Genomic DNA, 20,833 nt, shown 5'->3' on the forward strand with positions numbered 1-20,833 from the left:
AACTGAAAGTCATTGACTTTGATTGTTTGATTAGTCATTTAGTATCAGCTGACGCCCCACTGTGACCTTCAGAGCTCTGTCACTCCCTCTGACTATAACTGTCAGAGTTAAATCACAGCTGATTGCGCAATGTGGGCGTGTATGAGCTGCTACAATGGTCTTGTTGCTGTATTTGCAGCTGCAACAGTGGCATGTAAATAAACACTGATATCCAAATCATCAGTGCCATCCAAAGACTTGGCCTACTTGTGCGATTAGTGACTGTTTGGAACACATGATCCATTTTTTTATGCGCTAATCTTCATAAAGAAGCCGTTGTTTGGAGAGGGCTGACATGAAGCTTCGTTAGCTAACACAGTGTGTTATGGACACACATATTTCCCAAGTATTTCAACTGGCTTGAGTGACCTTTCCTTTTTAGGTGAAGAGGGTTCAACAATAACAGCTGCCAGTGGCCTGAGGCTTCTAGAAAACAATTTCAGAACAGCAGACCTGAAACCCTCTGTCACAGAATCACAAGAAAGAAGACACAAACATATATTCAGATGATAAAGTATTACAGCTTCTAGCCCTTCATGAACACAATTTCCCACGACTAAGAACTCAGCAATGTGCACACACACACTCCAGCTGACTGTATCTTTGTTTACAACATTGTGACTCAGAGACTAGAGATAAAATGGAGGCAGCAGCTGTGAGAGAAAACAGTCAACGTATACAAAATGGAGAGCAACTAATTCAACCAATTCATTTCTTAATCTGTACATTGCTTGTTTCACTTGACTAATTGTCCAAAATAAAAACAAACAAACATTGTATTTATAGTAATATAAAACACAGAAAAGCAGCAAACAGTCACATTTGAGAAGCTGGAACCAGAAAATAAATTGATTTTTTTTTTCTTGATAAATGATAATCAATCAACCATTTTCTGCCATTTGACTTAATTAATCGACTACAGTGTTATTTTTTTGGATATAGTACAATGTCAAATAGAGAATACAAGTCTTATCTAATAATATAGGTGAGAATGGAGAAGTCGATGAAGGGTTTTGCAGCACGTAGGAGAGGATGAAATGAGGATTGAAACCTCTTGTCCCTTCACAAAAGCCTGACTCAACACACACATAATCTCAGAAAGGTTCACCGCTTAATAGAGGCTATAAAAGACAAGATCTGTGTGTCATGTAGCAAGTAATTCATTGTCGTTTCTTGATTCACACATAGAAATAGAGATTCTTTATCTCAGTGGGATTAATTTGGTGCAACAAAAAGTTAAATCTGCAATAATTAATGTTTTTGGCCTTTTGGGTCAAAAGAAAAAAAATATCCAGCTTCAGCTACTAGATGTTCCACTTTCTTCACCAGCTATTTGTCTGCTGTTTGGCGCTAAACAGGTAGCGTTCAGTAGGTTTATCATAGCTTGTTTGTTAAAAACAGCTGCATAATGTTGTTGGAAATGAGAACCCTGAGACTTAACCACCTAGTAAATGTAACTTAAAACCAAAACTATGAGGAAAAAAGAAGAGGCTAAAGGCAGTTGGTGATAATTGCCTGGGTTCAGCTTCCAGCAAAGGGACTGCTTTCACATTTCCCTGTGGGCCTGAATCACCACATCATGTAACATTTCACTGATCCCAACAACATACCAGTGCAGCCATAAAGCAACTTGTTATCTCCCAGCTGAAGTTTTCTATCTTTAGTTTCCTCTTTGGCTGGAACAGTCCACAGCCCCTCTTTTTCTCATTTTAGAGCACAGGAAGTGGGGCAGCGTTTTAAAGAGGGGGTGATAAGGGGTGTGTATGCTTATCAGGGTGAATGAGACAGAATCCTCTTATGACAGACCTAAATAACCAGCCATGGGGTCAGACAGGGTGCTGGTTATGGAGGTCAAAGCGTAGTTATTATTAACATGACTAAGTCCAAGGGGAGAGGGAGCAGCTGGCGCAAAGACTTCCAGCTGACAGTAACAATTCTATGGGCACAGCACGCTGACTGATGATGTACATGTGGATCGATGCCACCCACCCACGCTGAAGGGCAGCAGAGAGAATGAAGTCACCATGAGTCACACTTCAGGACAAAAGACAAGTCAAAGTGACTCAAAAACCTTTATTCTTCGGGTTTTAGATCATTTACTCAATCAGTAGAGTCCTTTATAACAGGCAAGTCTCAAAAGACAACACAAACAGAGGGCATAAAACCAGTACGAGTAAAGTCCAATTAAGCAGTAATTAATCGCCAAACAAACAGAGGAATGGTGAAAGTTCATGGCGCCTATTAAGACAAAGAAGAATCTGAAAGTCTTTTTTCTTTGTCTGTTTTGTTTTTACTCTACCTTTCACATTTAAAATTACCAAAATAGGCTATAAATAAAAATAATTACTACTATTATTTGAAGTAGTAACATTAGTAGTAGACAGTAGTGCCAGTATTCATAGCACTGGCAGTAATACAAGCAATTTCAGTTGCAGATGATGTACTACTAGTAGTATTAGTGGTAGTAACAGTTGCAGTAGTACCAGTAATAGTAGCAGCAGCAGTAGCAGTACAGTAGTTTTATCTAAAACAATAGACCTTTGTTTGATTTACTTGCTATGAATGACTTAAGGGCTGTGTAAAGATTTGGAGGCCTGAGTTGTTTGGTTTCAGCGCTGCTCCTCTGGTTTTCAGGCAAATCTCTTATCAGTGACTCTTGGGGCAGTGATGTCATGATTTACTCATGCCCCCAGGTCTAGACGGTCACACAGAAAAACTCAGCCTGCAGGGATGTGTTCACCAGCCAGAATAAAGAGACACTCATACACTAGATTCATTGATTTATTCTGTATCAGTTACACCCCAGTTTTTCTCTGAATAAACAGCAGTGTTTGCCTCAAGGAGACAAGCTGGATTCAACACAGTGATGAATAAAATACTAATACAGCATTAATCTGGCCTGTAAGCATCTTTCTTAAAATCACACCAGCATCTCTCAGCTGCGTCTTTCTGCTTCTGCACAGTACATGCTCCCACCAGGACAGTGTTAGAGGACAATAACCAAGGTGAAACTGGTTGATAACAGAATACATTTCTCTTGAGTGACGTCCCTGAGTTATTCAACATTACGTCTCTCAAACTGCACGTTCACAGTTTGTAAAACAGGAAGCTCCAGAGCCACAGAAGACACTATACAGCTGTTTTTTTCACAGGCTGAATACTATTTCTCATGATAGTGCGCCTATAATGGCTCTATATGTAACATTCAGAAAACCCTTGTTATTAATGACTATTAATGCACACACTCCAAAGGTGGGTACAAGTGAGCATCCTGGGCTTCAGGGAAAACAGTGATGTGATGGTTGGACTGGGAAAGAAATTCAGACCTATATGACATTTGTATTGTACCAATTTAAGGGTTACCGAGGAAGAAGAAAGAGCAATCTACCCCTCTGTTGCCAACAGAGCATGTGGAGTTTTAAATGGTATTAATTGGGACTGTAGATGAGAGAACAGTGGCAACTAATGGCATGGAAGAAGCGTCTACAGGCATCAATGTATTGCCCTGGACTTATCAACTGGCACATGCACGCTCTCATGCGCACCCCGAATGACAGGCACACAGAAAGGGCAGTAAAGAGAGAGATGGTAAAACCTCAGTGGTTTTGGATTTTTTAATGGTTCACTGGCCCACTGATGTAGCTACCCACAGGGATTTGTCCCCATGGACATAGGCCTGGCTATGTGAGACTATAATTTGACTGATGTTATATATTTCTGAAGAGATTTATAAAGTGATGAAATGTTGACCCTAGTTTTCCCCGACGTTGGTCACATTCCCTTTTGGCCAGACGGGCTTCACTGTGTTTTTTGTGCTTATGTTGGAGTCTGTGTCTGTTGAAGTTAGCGGGCTCCATTTCTAAGCTAACATTGGCTAGTGTTGCACACTGTTGGTGCTGTAGGGGAGTGGAAGATAAGTATTGAGGCAAGGCACTTAGCAGCATAAACATACCTTCAAGTACCATTAAGTGTGGGCCAGAGCTCCATCAAAGATCAGATACACTGTAGGATGAATATATTGTATCTAGTCAGATATGTAACTTTATACCTAAATCTGATTACTGAAGCTGACATAGCCATTTCAAATCTTACCAGTCACATGGCTTCTGTGCATATGATCCATATTTTTTGCCTGATGAACTGACCCCCACCCCCTTTTTAACATTAAGAAAGGAAAATGTTATTTTCTGTCATTATTGCAACCCACATCACTTATATACAGTATGCTTTTACACAGCATATATAGCACCAAAAACCCAGTGATTACTGTTTACATATCCCATTTGTCTTATCTTGACTTATCCTTAATCAATTCTTTGTTGAACTGATTGCTGCTGTGTGGACAAGTGAGGACTCGTCCAGTATGGAACAAACATGGCTGTGGAAGAGCACAAACATATTCATTCAAGTGACATTTAGACTGAAACCATGAGTTACAGGATGGGTTAGTAATTTTCTGATAATGCACAAAAGCAGCAAAAGTCAAAAGATTTGTCATAAGTTTAAAAAAAGTGACTCTCCATGTGATTCACAAACCACAGATCTTAAATACAAGATAAAAGCGTCACAATACAAAGGCACAAAGCGTGTGTTTGTGCATACATGCACTTGTGGCCGGCTTCACATGGACCTAAGGGGATGTCTTGTCTTGTTTACATAAAGCTAGTGGTTTGTATTACCACAGACAATGATTGTGTTACAATGAATGTGTGCTTCTGCTTTTCTGTAAACTAAGATGAGATCCACTGCTGTTATCTGAGATACAAAAGAACTACATGTTGTAATGTCTCATTTACACTGTTTTAGAGTCAACTTACTTACACAGTAAAGAGTCTGCAAAAGATAAATGAGACTAAAGAGTCAGGAAGTCAGGTCAAATGGATTGTCACCTCAAGTGATATATTTCTTGTTTCATTTACTGCTCCTAAACCTTCCTGGCTCTGACTAGTGTACACTCGCAGAACTTCACATCTTATTTTTTGAGTGTTGGATCCTGAAGTAAACTGTCAATACTGAGGTATGTTCCACATGAGATAATATGTCCATACAGACTCATAGAATGGGTCAATGCAATACCATCTCCTCTATCATTGTCCTAAGAGTCAGGAAGCCAACGAAGAAACAAGAGGAGGCTAAACAGAACAGACAGGCTGGCTACACCCTTTACCTCAAATCTATAACTCATCACCATCAACACAGAGGGATCCCCAGCTTCTGAGTGAATCTGTTTTCTGCTAATGCCCCAAATCAGCAACAGAAAATGTTGTTTTTTTACCTGTTATGTTCTAAAATGTGATATTAACAACATGTTATATCATGAAATTGAAACTGTTTTGATGCTGTTTATGGTCAGCAATTTTTCTGCATAGCATTCAAGTGGAGAACCACAGGTGGTTTTTCTTGTGAAACAGCCACAGGAAAGGCATTTTATTTGTAAATGAAGTCAGCACTAACAGTGATCGTTAATGAAAGATGCATTGACAAATAAATCAGTTTTAAATATGGCAGCCAGTAATGAAACAATAAGCTGCAACAATAACCTCCAACTCCTGAGCAACATAACCAAGTCCCATAACAGATTGATTACTGACTGACTTCTTAGTTAAAATAATGTTTGTTTGGTTTCACTATAACGTGTACAGATGTGCTACTGACACACAAATTGGTCCTCAGTTGTATTACCCACAAAGCAGTTGCTCAATGACTGTTGAAAAATGAGACAAGACAGAAAGTTTAATTTTCATTTCACAGTAACTAAAACGCTTAGTTAGGAAACATTGCTGCTACGATGAAAAGAAGATAACTTTACTTGTTGCCTTTCTTCATAAAGGACAAACTACTTTCTGTATTTCCATTGCAATGTTGGCATTGACTATAACTCATGCGCTGCACAATCATCCAACATGAACATAATGTCTAGGGATACTGTTAAGAGTTTCAACAGAGCTGTAGTCCATGTTCAACATTATGTGTAAGTAAAGTGTATAAGTGGCTTATTCATGCACTTTCATTCATGCATTCATGACTCTACTTATACGACTGTCTCTGTAAGGAAGCTAAATCAATAGAAATGCTGTCTAATGGTCTCCATCATCAATAATAGAGTGAGGCTGAGAATTTTTTGGCTCCTACAATGTTCAGCATCTCAGAAAGCCTGCATCTGTTTATTAATATCTTTCTGTATTTATTTCACCATACAACTTGGTAACCGTACACACCCAACTCACACTGCAATGTAAACAATACAAGGATTCATGCAGATCATATGGTGCCACAATCTATGTAATGGATAGCCTGTGGCTGGCTTTTAAGCCTGCACAAACGCACACACACTTTCAAAACACATAAAACAAAACTCAGCAGTCCACTTTGATAATACTGCAGACAGTCCCATGACAACACCAGTGCTGTTCTTTGGTAAAATATCTGAGAATGGATTCTGCTTGGGGCGGATGGTAGAAATAGTATAGAAAGTACCGGTATGCATTTGCCCTAAAGTATGGCTTTTGACTACTCCATGCAAACAGAAAGTGGAAATAACGTAACTAAACCAGTGAGATGCAGCAATGCAGTAAACTGTGACTAGTCTGCCAAAAAAAAAGAAGATTGTGGCAGCGAACTGTCTGGAAAATCATGAGAGCTCATGCTGCTTTGTTTGGAATCAAAGAAATGGCTGAAAGTGATGAACATGATGAAGAGGAGTTGGTAAAAACAACAAGCATCTTCAACGATATGGACATGGTTCAGATTTAAAAAGTCAGACAACGAGAAGAACACTAATACATGGCAAATTATGTTTGACGACAGTGGTTGCAGTGGTTTTAAGAAAAACAAATATACCATGAGACATACTGTAACTGTCCTTCAAATTATACCATGATATAAATTTTAGGCCGTTCCCAGCCTTGCATTCTGCCTTTCATGGACACTGTGCAGATTTCTAGCAGAGAACAGCTGCTGTCATGAGCATGACATGGAAGAGGAAAAAGGTGGCTGGACCAGAAGAAATGCTAATGATTAACTTTCTGTTAATCAGCTAATTTATGCACGGCAATGGTCCCACATGTGTTCAAGGCGAAATGTTTGGTGTCCAGATTTTATTGCTCTGCTTAATCAAACAATCAGGATGGAAAAACCTGCTCCAGTTAAAAAGGATTGTAGTTGTTTGCATGATAGATATCCATTAAAAAAAAGTTAAGTAAGCTCAGGGCGTGTCCACTCTTAACATGCATCATAATTGTGATTCCATGTATTACCCACATAACTCATCGACTGACTTAATGAGACATCCTTAATCAAATAAATGAAGAAAATTGATTACACAAGCATCCTTCTCTGACCATTCAGGACAAGTCCGATTTACACTAAACGACTCCTGTCTTATCTCTATCTCTATCTTAGAAACCAAAACAGGAAGTTCTCACGCTTGAACAAAGCAGACACAGACACACAAATTTCTCTGCTGCAGCATGATTCGAACCATCTGATTGATGAAATCATCAGCAGGCACAGATAAGAGAGGTATGTCACTGGACACATAATGCAACCTCTGCATTTACAGTACATTAACAGACACGCTGAAAGCCCCAGCTGGAGCCTGAGTCTCTTCACTTAGAAGTCAGTGGAGGGCTCTGACTGAGGGACATAAGCTGGCAAGAACAATCACTTCGCAAAATACTGTTTTAAGCTTTAATATTAAGAGACAAAATTGCAATTACAGATGATAAATAAGAGGAGGATCCTCCCGTGCCACACACTGGCCTGCTCTCAACAACATGCCAGTAAATACACATTTACCACGGCATTGCAATCGTCTAATGTTTAAAACGAGTCAATTTGTTTTTCTATTAAGGTGGACCCACCCCAAAAGCAGCGGGAGGTACAGGTGAAGGCAGCCAACTGAACCAGGATTTATATTTTGTTTATGAACTGAAAACACACTGTGGTTTTTCACACTTTGCTGCAGGTGTAAAATCTGTCATCTTACATTTTACGGTAAAACAAAAGTGCATGCATCCTTGCAGCTGATCCAAAACCTCAGTCAGCATCACATCGCACAGTCTCCTCTCAGCATCAGTGCTTTCATTGAGCTGTTCACCTGACTAGGAGAAACTCTCCTGCTGTCTTTCTGCTCTTCTGCCACCATTCACCACAGAATCCATGACCACAGGGGTTAATATGGGAATAACACCCAGTGTCAGGTGCAGACGAGCCACAGCCGTGTGACCTTACAGTGTAACGGAGCTCAGCAGGAGCTTTGACCTCTGCTGTAGGCCATCTGCTTCAGGTCAGCCAGTGCATTATGTAAATGAATCGCACCATGTCAGGCAAACAGGTGGAAGTGCTGCAGAATTAATTCAATTTGTGGCAAACTATGTTTTGATGCTTTTTTTCTCTGCTACTTTTCACATATATGAAATGAATGAAATCGAAAGTTGTTCAATTATTATATCAGTGTTGTTTATTCCCTTCGGATGCTGCACCACATAACTGTTGTCTTTGAATTTGTCACTGCAGCTGGGTATTTTTTGTGAGTTACTGATGCTGAAACATTAACTTTAAAGCACAAAAAGAAAATCACCTCAACAACATTGTTCTTTACAGCTGCCCTCTTTATTTACAGACCCTGTCAATTAACATACCTCTGTGCAAGACTCCCTTTGAGAAAGTGCTTTAGTTAAAGTTGATAGCAGCCCTCTATTATCAGAATAGAATCCCCACAAGGTTCACTCACATACAATGGATTCTTTGTGTACTTCCATGGCAACTCCAAAAGCTGCTCTCCACCTTGCTAACCTAATTTACCCCCCATTATGAACAGTTTCCACTGGTTTGTCTTGGATTTTGGCAGGAAAGCTTTGGATTTCCTTCCATACTGTAAAATATGATTACTCAAAGGAAAATCGCTTCTCAAAAGCAACGAAGTGTCTTTAACACCTGTTGTCCTGCTTTTCGGATGCTTCACCGTCCAAGCAACATCCCCAAACAATTTCTAAGGTTCGTCAAAAACAATACATGGAAGCAACATGTTGCAACAAGCAGGATGTGCACCAGGATGTGGGTTTCAAACTGCATGACTACCGAGCAACACCAACCAGCTGAAACGGCACAACCGAGTCCACGGCGGCTGCTCGCGTCATGTGGAGGGTGGAAACGCTCCGTCCACTCCCAGCGCAGCAGCACCACCAAAATCCGTGATAACCGCACCACATTTTCAGACGGTGACGGTCACTGAATGAGCCGCTAAACTGGCTCACAAAAGAACCATGCCGCCGCCGCCGCACAGTCCTCTATTCTCCCTCACGTCCACCATCACGGAGGAAAAGTTTATTTAGGTGGAGCCTCACCGCGCGCCTCACGGAACCAGGCGGTGAAAGACACGCTGGCAAAAAAAAAAATGTTCCCCCTGTTGAAAAATGTTGAAGGAAAGCTTACCTTTGTACTGCAGCGAGTTGCTGGTGCGTATTTTCACAGTCCCGCTTATAGACTCTCCCGGACCGTAAACCACCTTGTTGTTGGTAAAAGTGATATCAAATTCTTGAAGCTTTCCCATGGCTCCGCTCCGTTAATCCGCCACTCTGAGTCTCTGAAAGCGCGAGGAGGCGATGCTGCGATCTCACCTGCTGCCGCGAGCTCCCTTGGAGACCACTGACGTCACTCTGACTAAAACCCATTGAGAGTAATGGGAGGGTAGATAACTCATGTACACTGGTTTATGGGTAGGGTGTGAAAATCTCTCATATACTTCCGTTTCAGAATAATTTGTGGTAAAATAAATAATAAATGAATAAAAATATAAATTAATAAGATAAAAATAAAGAAGAAAATAGAAGAAGAATAAAATTATCATCCACAAAGGTCAAACAGGTCAAGTGTCATTAAAAACAAAATCTTTATCCTGTGATATACCTGAATGTTTAACAGAGTGCACAGGTGTATCCTCATGACGCACTTCATGATAAATTTTGTACATTCGACACATTCTTCATGAGTGTATCATTACAATGCATTTCCTGACCTCATGAGACCATGCTTGCTACCCGTGGCTGCACCAACCTGCTGCCCCTGTTCCTCCCACTTTCTGTACACTGTGTGGAGTTTTTCCATGCATTCCATGAATTCTAGCTCGCCCTAGATTTGCTGTGTGGTAATGTGATTACACCCAAAATCATTTGGATTATGTCACATGTAAGCACAAAAAAATATGTATGTAAAAACCTATCCTTGACACAACGACCTCTCTCACAACAGGGCCTCCAGATCGCACCATGTGATCTGCTGACCTACAGTACAGTAAGATTGGGTCTTCTGGGGCTCCAGGGAGGTAACCCAGCTTTCCCAGTTGGTATTCCAGCCTTGTTGGCATCTAATTGTGCCGGTGCTACGTTATGGGTTTGTCCCTATGGCAGAGTCCCAATGACAAGCACCTTACTTTGAGAGTACAGGGATATTTCACATCCACCAAGGTGAAAATGCATTGTTGTGGGGGACTGAAATGATACATAAAGCTGTCTCATTTTACATTTGTTACAAGAATAACCATGCTGATAAGAAGAACACAAAACCTGGTATTTAGATGTAGAGTGGTAGTGTTGCAATTCCTGTTAAGAGCCCTTTTTTGCGTTTAGTGAATACATAATCATAATACCATTTTGTATTAACTATTATTTAGCAAATTGTGCACCAGAAAACATCAATCAAATAGAAAAATAGGTCAAAACTTCACAAATAAACGTTGCATCGAAGATTTAATACTACAGCTGTCTGCAGAGTGTTGCACTACTGTCCACCACATTTTCATTTTCTTCCTTCTTTGTGCATTGTGTGACCAAAAGTGTTCATCAATAGCACTCTCACAAAGTGAGTATGACTTAACACAAAGACGTAGCACAGTACTTCACATGGCTCATACACTTCCCATGTCTGTGTACACTTCCTGTCTCTGAGAGTACTTCCTGTCTCAGTGTGCATCATCAGTTGTTGGAACAGATGCATAGAAAGCTCACAGAGAAGATTATTTGATCAAAGCATCACTTCACTTATACTTTTCATTGTGGAGCTTCCACATGTTGCATTTACAAGAAAATTCCATCAAACACGAAGCGACAGACTGACAGACATCAACTCGCTCTCTCTCTCTGCCTCCCTCTTCCTGTCATCATTTCACCAGGCTGCGAATATTCCTGGTAAAAGCTTTGAGACAGATGTTTCCATGACGACAGACAAACACCATGGTTGCCAAGTTACTGCCTGTATCCATGGAAATCTGGTATGCTGTGTGGCATCTGATCCAAAGAATCATTTTTTTGGTGTTTACTCCTGTTGTGAAACCTCCTCTCAAACAGTTTGAATAATGAGTCATTTTGACTCTGCAAGGTTGAAAGTGAGAGAGGATCATATGTCAGGAAGTAACAGGATAAGATGTTAATGCCATATGTCAAGTACACTCAGCATCAAGCTGAGGTGAAAACATGCCAGTACTGAGAGTGCAATGACTGATTCTCATTCATGTCTTTGCTGCCTTTTTGCATCCTTTTCCTTTTGTTGTTTCCTCAAGGTTTTAAACCACATTTCATTTACCCCTTCTTAAAGTGCTGCACTGATGGCTCTGGTCTGCTGTGACACTGACCTTTTGTCAGGTGGTACTGACTGGTGAATTGCACATTTTTAACTGTACAGTCATGGTGAGAGGGATTGAGATGAAAACTATATGAGCTCCACCTGGTGGACAATTGCCAGAATCCATTTACATCCCGCAGTGCAGTAGTGCAGTGGTTCTCAAACTTTTTCACCAACACAAATTAGACCACAGACCTCCATCTGATATGATATTTGCTTTCAGATGTGTTATTACAGACAGTGTTTGAAACCCATGACTAAATTGGCATACATTCTGTCATTGTGAAAATAAATGATTCCCTGTTTTTGCTGGGGAGTCCCAGGAACCCCCTCAAGGAGCCCTTGGGGTTCCTGGACCCCTCTTTGAGAACCTCTGAAGATAGAAATAATAACTGGGCGACAGTGACAAACACAAACGCTGATATTTTATAACAAATTCCTCAATATCAAAATATACTGTAATTATATATAGGGATCCCTATCGGTGCTTTAAGAAACACCTAAATCATTTTTAATGTGAATGACCAAACAATTCAAACTAACTCTGTTGAGTTAAATCATTTAAAAAAAACTGTAAATTTACTGTAACACAGCCTTGAAAACCTGAACATTTACAACATTTAGAATACAATAATCACAATATATATTGCTTTATAGGCCTTATGCTTTTGACTTTCTATACCAATACCCTGATATTGTGAAGGAACAAACAAGCACGAAAGAACAGAGACAAGAATAGCACCATTGTCTTTATTTCAAACTAACACCTGTAACACAAGCTCATTCATATTTTAATGCAGAATGATAAACATGTAAGCTCAGAAAAACTATAACACATGGTTATTTCCCATTCTGACAAAGCTGCTGTGCAAAACATTAAATGTCTCCTTTCTAAAGACAGTTACAGTACTGAAGAATTACCTGTCTGTGCACATGGAAGTCTATACTATATGGCTAAACTTAGATCAATAAACATACCATCACAATAACCATTAAGTCTGCATGCCTTAATTTCTTCATCTTGTGTCCACCTCAGGTGAACTCACAGAGGAATATATATTTATTAAACATTGCTACATAGCCAGTACAACAGGCTGCACCTTTCTCCTACTTGCACTCCTCATCCTCTTCTGGATCCAGCAGGCAGGTGCACGCGATGACCTTTGTCACGAGGTATGGGTCACAGTTTGCTGCAGGGCGGCGGTCCTCGAAGTACCCTCTCTTCTCTTGGCCCACCTGGCGGGGGATACGGATGCTGGCGCCTCGGTTGGCCACTCCAGCAGAGAAGTCTGTGATGCTGGAGGTTTCGTGGAGACCTGTGAGACGTCTGGTGTTGTCCTGGCCTCCACGGGGGTCATACACACGGATGTGCTCGATGTGTTTTTTGCTCAGTTTCTCGATGGCCTGCTCGATGTATCTGTCAGAGGAAAAGCAAGACTGAGTTATGGCCGCTGCAGTGACTGTGGATGAATAGTGTCCATTTATAAACCACAATAATAAAAGTTTACTGTTTCATACGAGAGTAGGTTTATTCATCTCTGTGTATAAAGTAGAAAATATAACGATGTATGTAACTAATCTCATATTTTTCTAATGTATAAACCTGCAGTGTCTATCACAAACAACAACAGGTATACCTGTGACCTACCATCACATTTTTCCTGTGAATGAGATCTGTCTGCTTAAACCTGCAGTAATAGGTTTTTTTCACCACTTGGGGGCAGCAGAAACAGGTAATGAACACAACACTGACATATCAACAACTGTTACAGAGATATGGTGTAATTATTAGCAATCAGTTGCCTTTTTTTTTTTACACATATAGCAGATACAAACTAACACTGGTGTGGAGTCATTATTCTTGTCACGTGATGAACACTCTCCTTTAAGCTCTCTTTTCAGTCTCCACAAACTCCTGAGGGAAATGTCTGACTCCTCAGCTGCAAAACGCTCCACTGCGGTAACCAGCTAGTCTCTAACTGTGTATATCAGCTGTTAGGTGCTGAGCAGGTCGAGTACAGTAGGTTCATCCCATCTTTTTTGCTGAAAACAGCTGCCTACAGATTAAATTTAGGCTTATTATGCACTCCAGAAAACCAAAGCAATGACCTCGAGTTATAAAGCTCCATAGAACTGAACAAAACTGCAGAGAAGATTGATAATGCACTTTTCACTATGAGTGAACCCTTTCATATACAAGTAGACATGTGAAAAATATTGATTATAGCTGCTTTAAGTTCCAAAATTGACAGATGCTCAATTTACCTGAGTTAAGTTCCAAATGCCTTGGCTTACAGTCCATACATGATTAGTTCTGAGTTTTTTCTCTAAACTTTTAAGTACATAAGTAATAAAAAATGATTGAGTTGTAGATTTGAAAGAATGTGAAATTCAGGGGTTAAGTGAAAAATGTATCTATGTGGTGTAACTTGAGAAATTTCAATGCTTTGTGTGTCAATGTAAAAATGTAATTAGTTGGATCAGCTGCTGCATGTTGTCATGTTGGTTTTGTTACTGCAAATACAGATAAAGTCAAAATAAGGGCACACAAAGTAAATTAAAAGTGACACTATCATCATTTTTTTTATTGTACTATATTGTATCATATTCTATCAAAACCAAATCAAAAATAGCTTTTATTGAAATGTCAAATGACAAGAAAGTCATAGTGAATGTTTTAGCAACTGCTGTATGAGACACCATTTACCAGAACATTAAACTTTCTTCATCAAATGGAAAACTCAAATAATTAAAAATATAACTTTTGGATGACAAAAAACTAAAAATAACTTAATTATTGCATGAATTACTGTCATATGAAGTTTCAAAGGGAGTGTTTACTCACTGCAGTCCGTCTTCTTCCCTCATCTGCTTGGTGCTGACGTTCGTGTGACAACCGGCACCGTTCCAGTTGCCCGTAATTGGTTTGGGGTCCAAAGTTGCAACAACCCCAAAATCTTCACACACACGGTGCAGCAGGAAGCGTGCGACCCACAGATGGTCGCCCATCTCAATACCCTCACAGGGACCCACCTGGAACTCCCACTAAAGTCCAAAGATGCATGGGAAAACAAAGATGGATAAAACAATCATTCATTTTGAATGGATGATCATGCCAAGACGAAGTCACTGTGCATCAGAATAACGCTGACACTTACCTGAGATGGCATAACTTCAGCATTGGTGCCACAGATTTTGAGCCCTGCGTAGAGGCAGGCCTTGTAGTGACACTCCACGATGTCCCGTCCATAAGCATTGTTTGCCCCCACGCCACAGTAGTAAGGGCCTTAAAGTGTGGGGTCAAGGTGGGACTCTTATTAAGACTAAATAAATACAAAACTACATATATACCACTTTAATAAACAATCATGTCTGTTGTATTAGTATTATATATAGTATAGTAAATTGTATTGTTCTGCTGGCTCTGCAGCTCTTGAGCTAGATCTTTTCAGTGGCTTCTTACTGCTCTGTTAAGTAAATGTAAGACATTATTTGAGATTATAAAAAACTTATAAGGCATCATTATTAAACATGACTGCCCTAGGTTTCAATATAAGATACCAGTGCTCCAAAGAGGATATAAGAATGACTGCTAACTCACCCTGGGGTGATGGGTATCCATTTATGGGCCAACTAAAAGGATGTCCATCTGTCCCGAAGAGTGAGTACTCCTGCTCCATACCAAACCACATGCAGTGCTCTTTAATTTTCTCCATCACCTTGTTGCAGCTAGCTCGATGGTTACTCTCTGGACGACAAAGACAAAAATCAGGACAACCTGTTTGTCCCGAGCCTACTGAACGGGTTCAGTAAAATGTTATCAAAAATTTGAAAAACATACCTGTAGGCAAACGGTTGTACTTGAGGACCTCACAGAGGACCAGTTTGTTGGGGTCCAGGGTGAAAGGATCCCTGAACATGCAGACCGGGATAAGGTACATGTCACTGTTGGAGCCTTCGGCCTGGTACGTGCTCGAGCCATCGAAGTTCCATTCAGGAATTTCTGTCAAGATCATTTTACCCAAAATATTATCAAAGCATCTCCTCTAAATATAATTCATAAATGGATTTCCACTATTCTGTACCTGATAAACCCACAGACCATCTAAGCTCAAATACTGCTGAGACAAAGTTTTTTAAATACTTTACTAGCGGCTAAATGTTACTGCTAAAGAGCCAGATATTTGGTCACTAGCTCATCTAAGAGTGGGACTCAAAGCTTTTTCGCTGTAAACAGCACATAAATCCACATAAAGTGTCATTTTCACCTTTTTGTACAGATTAAACAAACAAGATGTGACATGCTAATTAGTGAACTGTGGACAGAGCCAGTCTGCAGTTTTTATGTGAAGCTAAGCTAACTGGCTGCTGGTGGTAGCTTCATACTAACTGTACAGATATGAAAGTGGTCTCTATCTTTCTATTGAACTCTCACCAACAAAGTGAATAAGTTTATTAAGCAAAATGTCAAACTCTTCCTTCAGTTCAAACCATTGATTAGAGCAGCTTTAATTACCAGTACATGATAATTATATTAAATTGCTTGTGTTTGTGCCAAGGGGAACAGCAGGTCAAATACAGGTCAAATGGACAATTTTACACAATAAACTGTATCATTAACAGTTAACTGATTCTAAACTAGACCAATGTACTGAGCAGTAACAAATATTTGTTCTCCAGCTTAACATGCATATTACTGGGGTTGCACCAGGATGCTCTAACACCTGTGTTGTGTACAATAAAGGCGTGCTGCAACCCTCCCAGACAGCACAGCTGCACAGTTGTGCAGTTGTGCTTATTCTCATAATTCCTACAATAATCTATACAAACACCCCCCATCTCTCGATCTAATGCCTCAGATTTCCTCTAATCTGCAAGATTTGAATATAAGAGCGGCCTTAAACTTATTCCATGAATGTTTTACCTTCATTGTCATATGAAATGTTTAAGAAGTTTCAAGTAAAATGACCTTTCAATCCACTGACTTCTGTATAATATTTGTTATGTTATATTATAAAATATTGTTTTTGGTCAAATGCTTCTCGCCCCAAAACTAATAAATCATTTTTTAAAAAAGAGGTCATGTACCTTCTATGCTTTCAGGTTCTTTGTCCAGGGTTCGGGTCTTGTTGCGAAGCCCCTCTCCGGTGCCGTCGATCCAGATGTAGGTGACCTGGCACTTGTCTCCCTGCGGCAGGCTCATATACTGCTGGCGCACGGCCTTGTTGAGGCGAGAGCTGGGCGACACTGATGCCATGTTCACCTTCAATCAGAGAGAGGCCGAATACAATGGAGGTGTGTCTTCATTGGTTCAGATGTTTTCATTACATAAAAACACACTACACCTTTTTCATTACTCTGTGGAGCAACTCAGCTGGGTTTGTGTTTGGTCAGGTGAGAAACCTGCAGGGCTTAAAATGAAATGTTTGCATGGATGGAAGTTTTCAGTGACAAGCACTCACAAAAAGCAAACAGTGAGAAAGACAAAACAAAACGACATCTGAGTGAGAATAACAGTTTGCAGTGAATGTGAGACCTTCACTTTCGGCATGCTGAATATTTTGCTTGTGCTCTTTCTGAAATACAATGACTATAAATAAAATTAGAATAGTAGAAAAAACACAATTTGATGTCTAGTTTCTGAAGCTTGAACTCTCCCATCGGCTCCTCTTAAATTACATATGATTTTTGTTTTTATATTGTAATATTATTACAAAATCTGTAAATATTTATATTCATCAGATTATAATATTATGTTTAAACAAAATTTAAAGCTTCTATACACTGCATCTGAACAAAAATACAACTCTTTATTCCATTTTCTTTTACCTCTCCTTCAATTACTTTTACTTTTTTAACTGAAGACCTTTAATACTACAGCAATGTGTAAAACAAAATTTCACAAATAACATATCAGAATTTTTGATGAAACTGTCAAATCAAACTTTATACTTTTACACAGTTTCACCTTAAATCTGAAAATAAAAAATGTAGAAAACTTCCACAAAAACTGGACTTTTCAAAGCTTTAAAATCTCACTAATGTAATCCTGGTCGTGCTGTACCATTTCATTTAGAAATGTCAATATTTGCAGCAGACACAGCATTACTTTTGCTCATGTCACAAACAGGAAGTTTAACTTTTATACATTAACAAATTATGAGCAGTATTCAATAATTATCAGAGTAAAGAACAACAGTATTGGGACTTACTGTGTTGCTGGTGACTTCAGGTGAAACTAAAGATCAAGAAGACAGCTCAGTGTGTGTCGTGCCTAAACCTGTTTGTGGTATTTAACTGGACTGTTAATTACCATGATGATGACACATATCAACGTGTCCTTTACGTGTTTTGTCATTTCAATGCGTACTGTGATTGTAGGTGCGTTTGCATGGCATACAACATGGTGTTTTCATTAGACTAAATTAGATCCTTCAAGTCTCTGGCCGCTAGTAAAAACTAAAGCTGTGACAGTGTTTGAAAGATTACTACTCTTCTTCTTTGTCAGCTCATTGAAATGAACCTTCTCTGTCAAAATCAACCCATTCTGTCTCATTCATTTTAAAAACAATAAGTCAGTCAAAGCACTGCACAGGCACAGCTGAGCCCAACAGAAACTCCCATGAGAAATAGTAATGAACACCCACCTGTGCCTGAGAGGACATCTGCTGATAGTGACCGAGCGCTGTTTGCTGAGCAGAGTCTTGCAGCTCACTGAACACAATTAGAGACGAGAAGCTGCTCAGATGCTCAGTTTCCATCAGGTAAGCTGTCCTGAGATCAGCCAGGAGGGCAAAAAATGTAACAGCTTCTACAGAAACAGGACGGGTCACATGGGACAAAGACACAAGCAAGGTAAGCTGCTTAAAGGGCTGAGGAGCCACAAAGGGCCTCCAGGGCCCCAGACAACCAAATTTAAAAAATGCTGTATCCAAAAACTTTTCAAGAACTAACAAAAAGGTCCATTTTCTTTTAAATGTACAACAAAACCTTTTTCAAACCTTTTCAATTATGTCACCTGTCTTTATCTCATTAATGTTTTTGCAGCCATGCTTGTGGTGTAGCTCTACTGGGATGGTAAAGTTGTTCGTGCCACCATTTCAAACCAGACTGAAATATTACAAAATCTATTGGACAGACTGACATGAACCTTTGTGCAGATATTTGAGGTCGCCCAGAGGATGAATCCTACTTTGGTGATCCTGACCTTTCCTCTAACGCAGTAGGTCAAAATTTTCACTTACACAGTGAATTGACTGTTTCTGTCTCTGTTTTGCTCTGTGTGCGTTGTACAAGTGATGAAGTTTGGTTGGTTCAGCTGGACCTCATCATATATCATTAACATTTTCAGAGGATGAGAGGCACTGGATGTACAGTCAGTGCCCTCAGCTCACTCCCTTTCCTGAATATTGTCTGAAATACAGGTAGCTTATGGTCACGCATTTTATTTGTTTTGCTATCAAGAATTCTTTGACACCTTTCACCAAACAACAAACTTGATGCACCGCATTCTTTTGCACGGTTTGGTTTTTCTTGCTGTTCAACATTCGAGTTATAAATACCAACTCTCAGAACAAACAGAAACAGACTAATGCACACTACATTAATATAAACAACAGGGTAATAAATGGTCAGTTCAGAGGTTTTCCGATATCCTGTCCGATACCCCTGAAACGTCACGCAAACTGCATCCTCCACAATACAAGGGAGGTGAATGTACAAAAAATGTGACGTGTTTTTCATTGTCGCAGATACTGTGTTTAATCCACAGACCTCACTGTTTATCAAGACTTTATTGCGGAAAATGGGGGCCGAGCTCTCAAAAACAATTTAAGCCTCAATGTAACATGAAAAAAAGGTTTAACAATCTGCATCTACAGAGGTCATCTGCTGGATTATGCTCCTGAACGTCACCCTGGGGTGTCTCAAAGAACAGCAGAGCCTGTTCACATACAGTGCATTCAGAAAGTATTCAGACCACAATTTTTTTTCACATTTTATTATGTCGAAGCACAACTCAAGACACACTCAAGACCCCATAACGACAAAGCAAAAACAATTGTAGATTTTTTTGCAAATTTATTAAAAAGAGAAAAACTAAAATATCACATTGACATACGTATTCAGACACTTTGCTATGACACTTGAAATTTAGCTCAGGTTCCTCCGATTTCTCTAGCTTGTCTTTGAGATGTTTCTATACCTTGGTTGGAGTCCACCTGTGATTGGACCTGTTTTGGATAGGCACACACCTGTCTATATAAGGTCTCACAGCTGACAATGCATAATCATATTGTCCAATAATCAGGAGATCAGCAGTTCAATTCTTGGTTCTTCCAGATTCTCAGTTCTTAGGAAAGATACTAGTCCCCAAATTGCCCCCGATGTAACATCGGTGAGTGAAAGAGCGCGTGTGATAAAAAAAAGCACTGTAAATGCGAAGAGGTGAATGTGACTTGTCGTGTAAAGCGCTTTGAGTGATCGATAAGACTAAAAAAGCGCTAGGCCTATATAAATGCAGCCCATTTATCACAGCAAAAACCAAACCATGAGGTGGAAGGAAATGTCTGCAGAGAGACAGGATTGTGTCGAGACACAGATCTGGGGAAGGATACAATGATGGTTCCCAAGAGCACAGTGGCCTCCACTGGAACAACCAGGACTCTTCCTAAAGCTGGCTGCTCGGGCAAAGTGAGCAATCAGGGGAGAAAGGCCTTGGTAATAGAGGTGACCAAGAACCCAGTGGTCAGTCTGGCTGAGCTCCAGAGATCCTGTGTGGAGATGGGAGCTCTCTGTGCCTTTCAGTAAACATATTCTGCTGTTGCTGTTGACTTGGCCCATTTTGCTGCTAAATTTAGCTGTGCTGCTAAAGTTGAAGGGCTAGACCGCCACATTGGTCCAGACTGAAATATCTCAACAACTTTTAGATAATAAAGAATACATTTTGCACTGATCCATGGCTAGATGAATGCAGGACTTTCTGCCCTGTTAGCAGCATGTAGAACTTTTGGGTTGAAATATCTTGAAAATAACTTTGGAGATATTTGATATACTGCAGCTTTTCATCCTATCAACATTTCAGTTTGTCCAATACTTTCATTTATGACCAAATACAACAACAAAACAACAACGACACACACAAAAAAATAAACACTACCGTAGTTCCAAAATATGA

The 20,833-nt window shown here is 39.9% G+C and overlaps 2 protein-coding genes across 4 annotated transcripts in view; both read right to left on the reverse strand.

The window, feature by feature from the left end:
- Positions 1 to 9,664, reverse strand: part of arrdc1 (arrestin domain containing 1) — a 38,744-nt gene extending 29,080 nt beyond the window's left edge. For both annotated transcript variants that reach the window (XM_022768042.1, XM_022768041.1), the window contains exon 1: positions 9,475 to 9,664. In XM_022768042.1, coding sequence (XP_022623763.1) covers positions 9,475 to 9,592 — 118 coding nt within the window. In that variant the 5' untranslated portion in view covers positions 9,593 to 9,664. The remainder of the gene's footprint in view (positions 1 to 9,474) is intronic.
- A 2,957-nt stretch (positions 9,665 to 12,621) lies between these two features.
- Positions 12,622 to 16,915, reverse strand: LOC111238483 (glutamine synthetase-like). Of its 2 annotated transcripts, none has more exons than XM_022768020.1 (6): positions 16,747 to 16,915; positions 15,512 to 15,661; positions 15,260 to 15,436; positions 14,817 to 14,944; positions 14,504 to 14,703; positions 12,622 to 13,075 (listed from the first exon to the last, which is right to left on the reverse strand). In XM_022768020.1, exons 1-6 carry the CDS (start codon positions 16,913 to 16,915, stop codon positions 12,766 to 12,768), a joined length of 1,134 nt encoding a protein of 377 aa, XP_022623741.1. In that variant the 3' UTR covers positions 12,622 to 12,765. The 2 variants fall into 2 exon arrangements, with proteins under 2 accessions (XP_022623741.1, XP_022623742.1); XM_022768021.1 differs by having other exon boundaries at positions 15,260 to 15,406; positions 15,500 to 15,661.
- Between the last annotated feature and the right edge of the window lie 3,918 nt (positions 16,916 to 20,833).

The sequence above is a fragment of the Seriola dumerili genome, unplaced genomic scaffold (assembly GCF_002260705.1).
Source record: "Seriola dumerili isolate Sdu_G_001 unplaced genomic scaffold, Sdu_1.0 BDQW01001387.1, whole genome shotgun sequence".
In the NCBI taxonomy this organism is placed as follows: domain Eukaryota; kingdom Metazoa; phylum Chordata; class Actinopteri; order Carangiformes; family Carangidae; genus Seriola; species Seriola dumerili.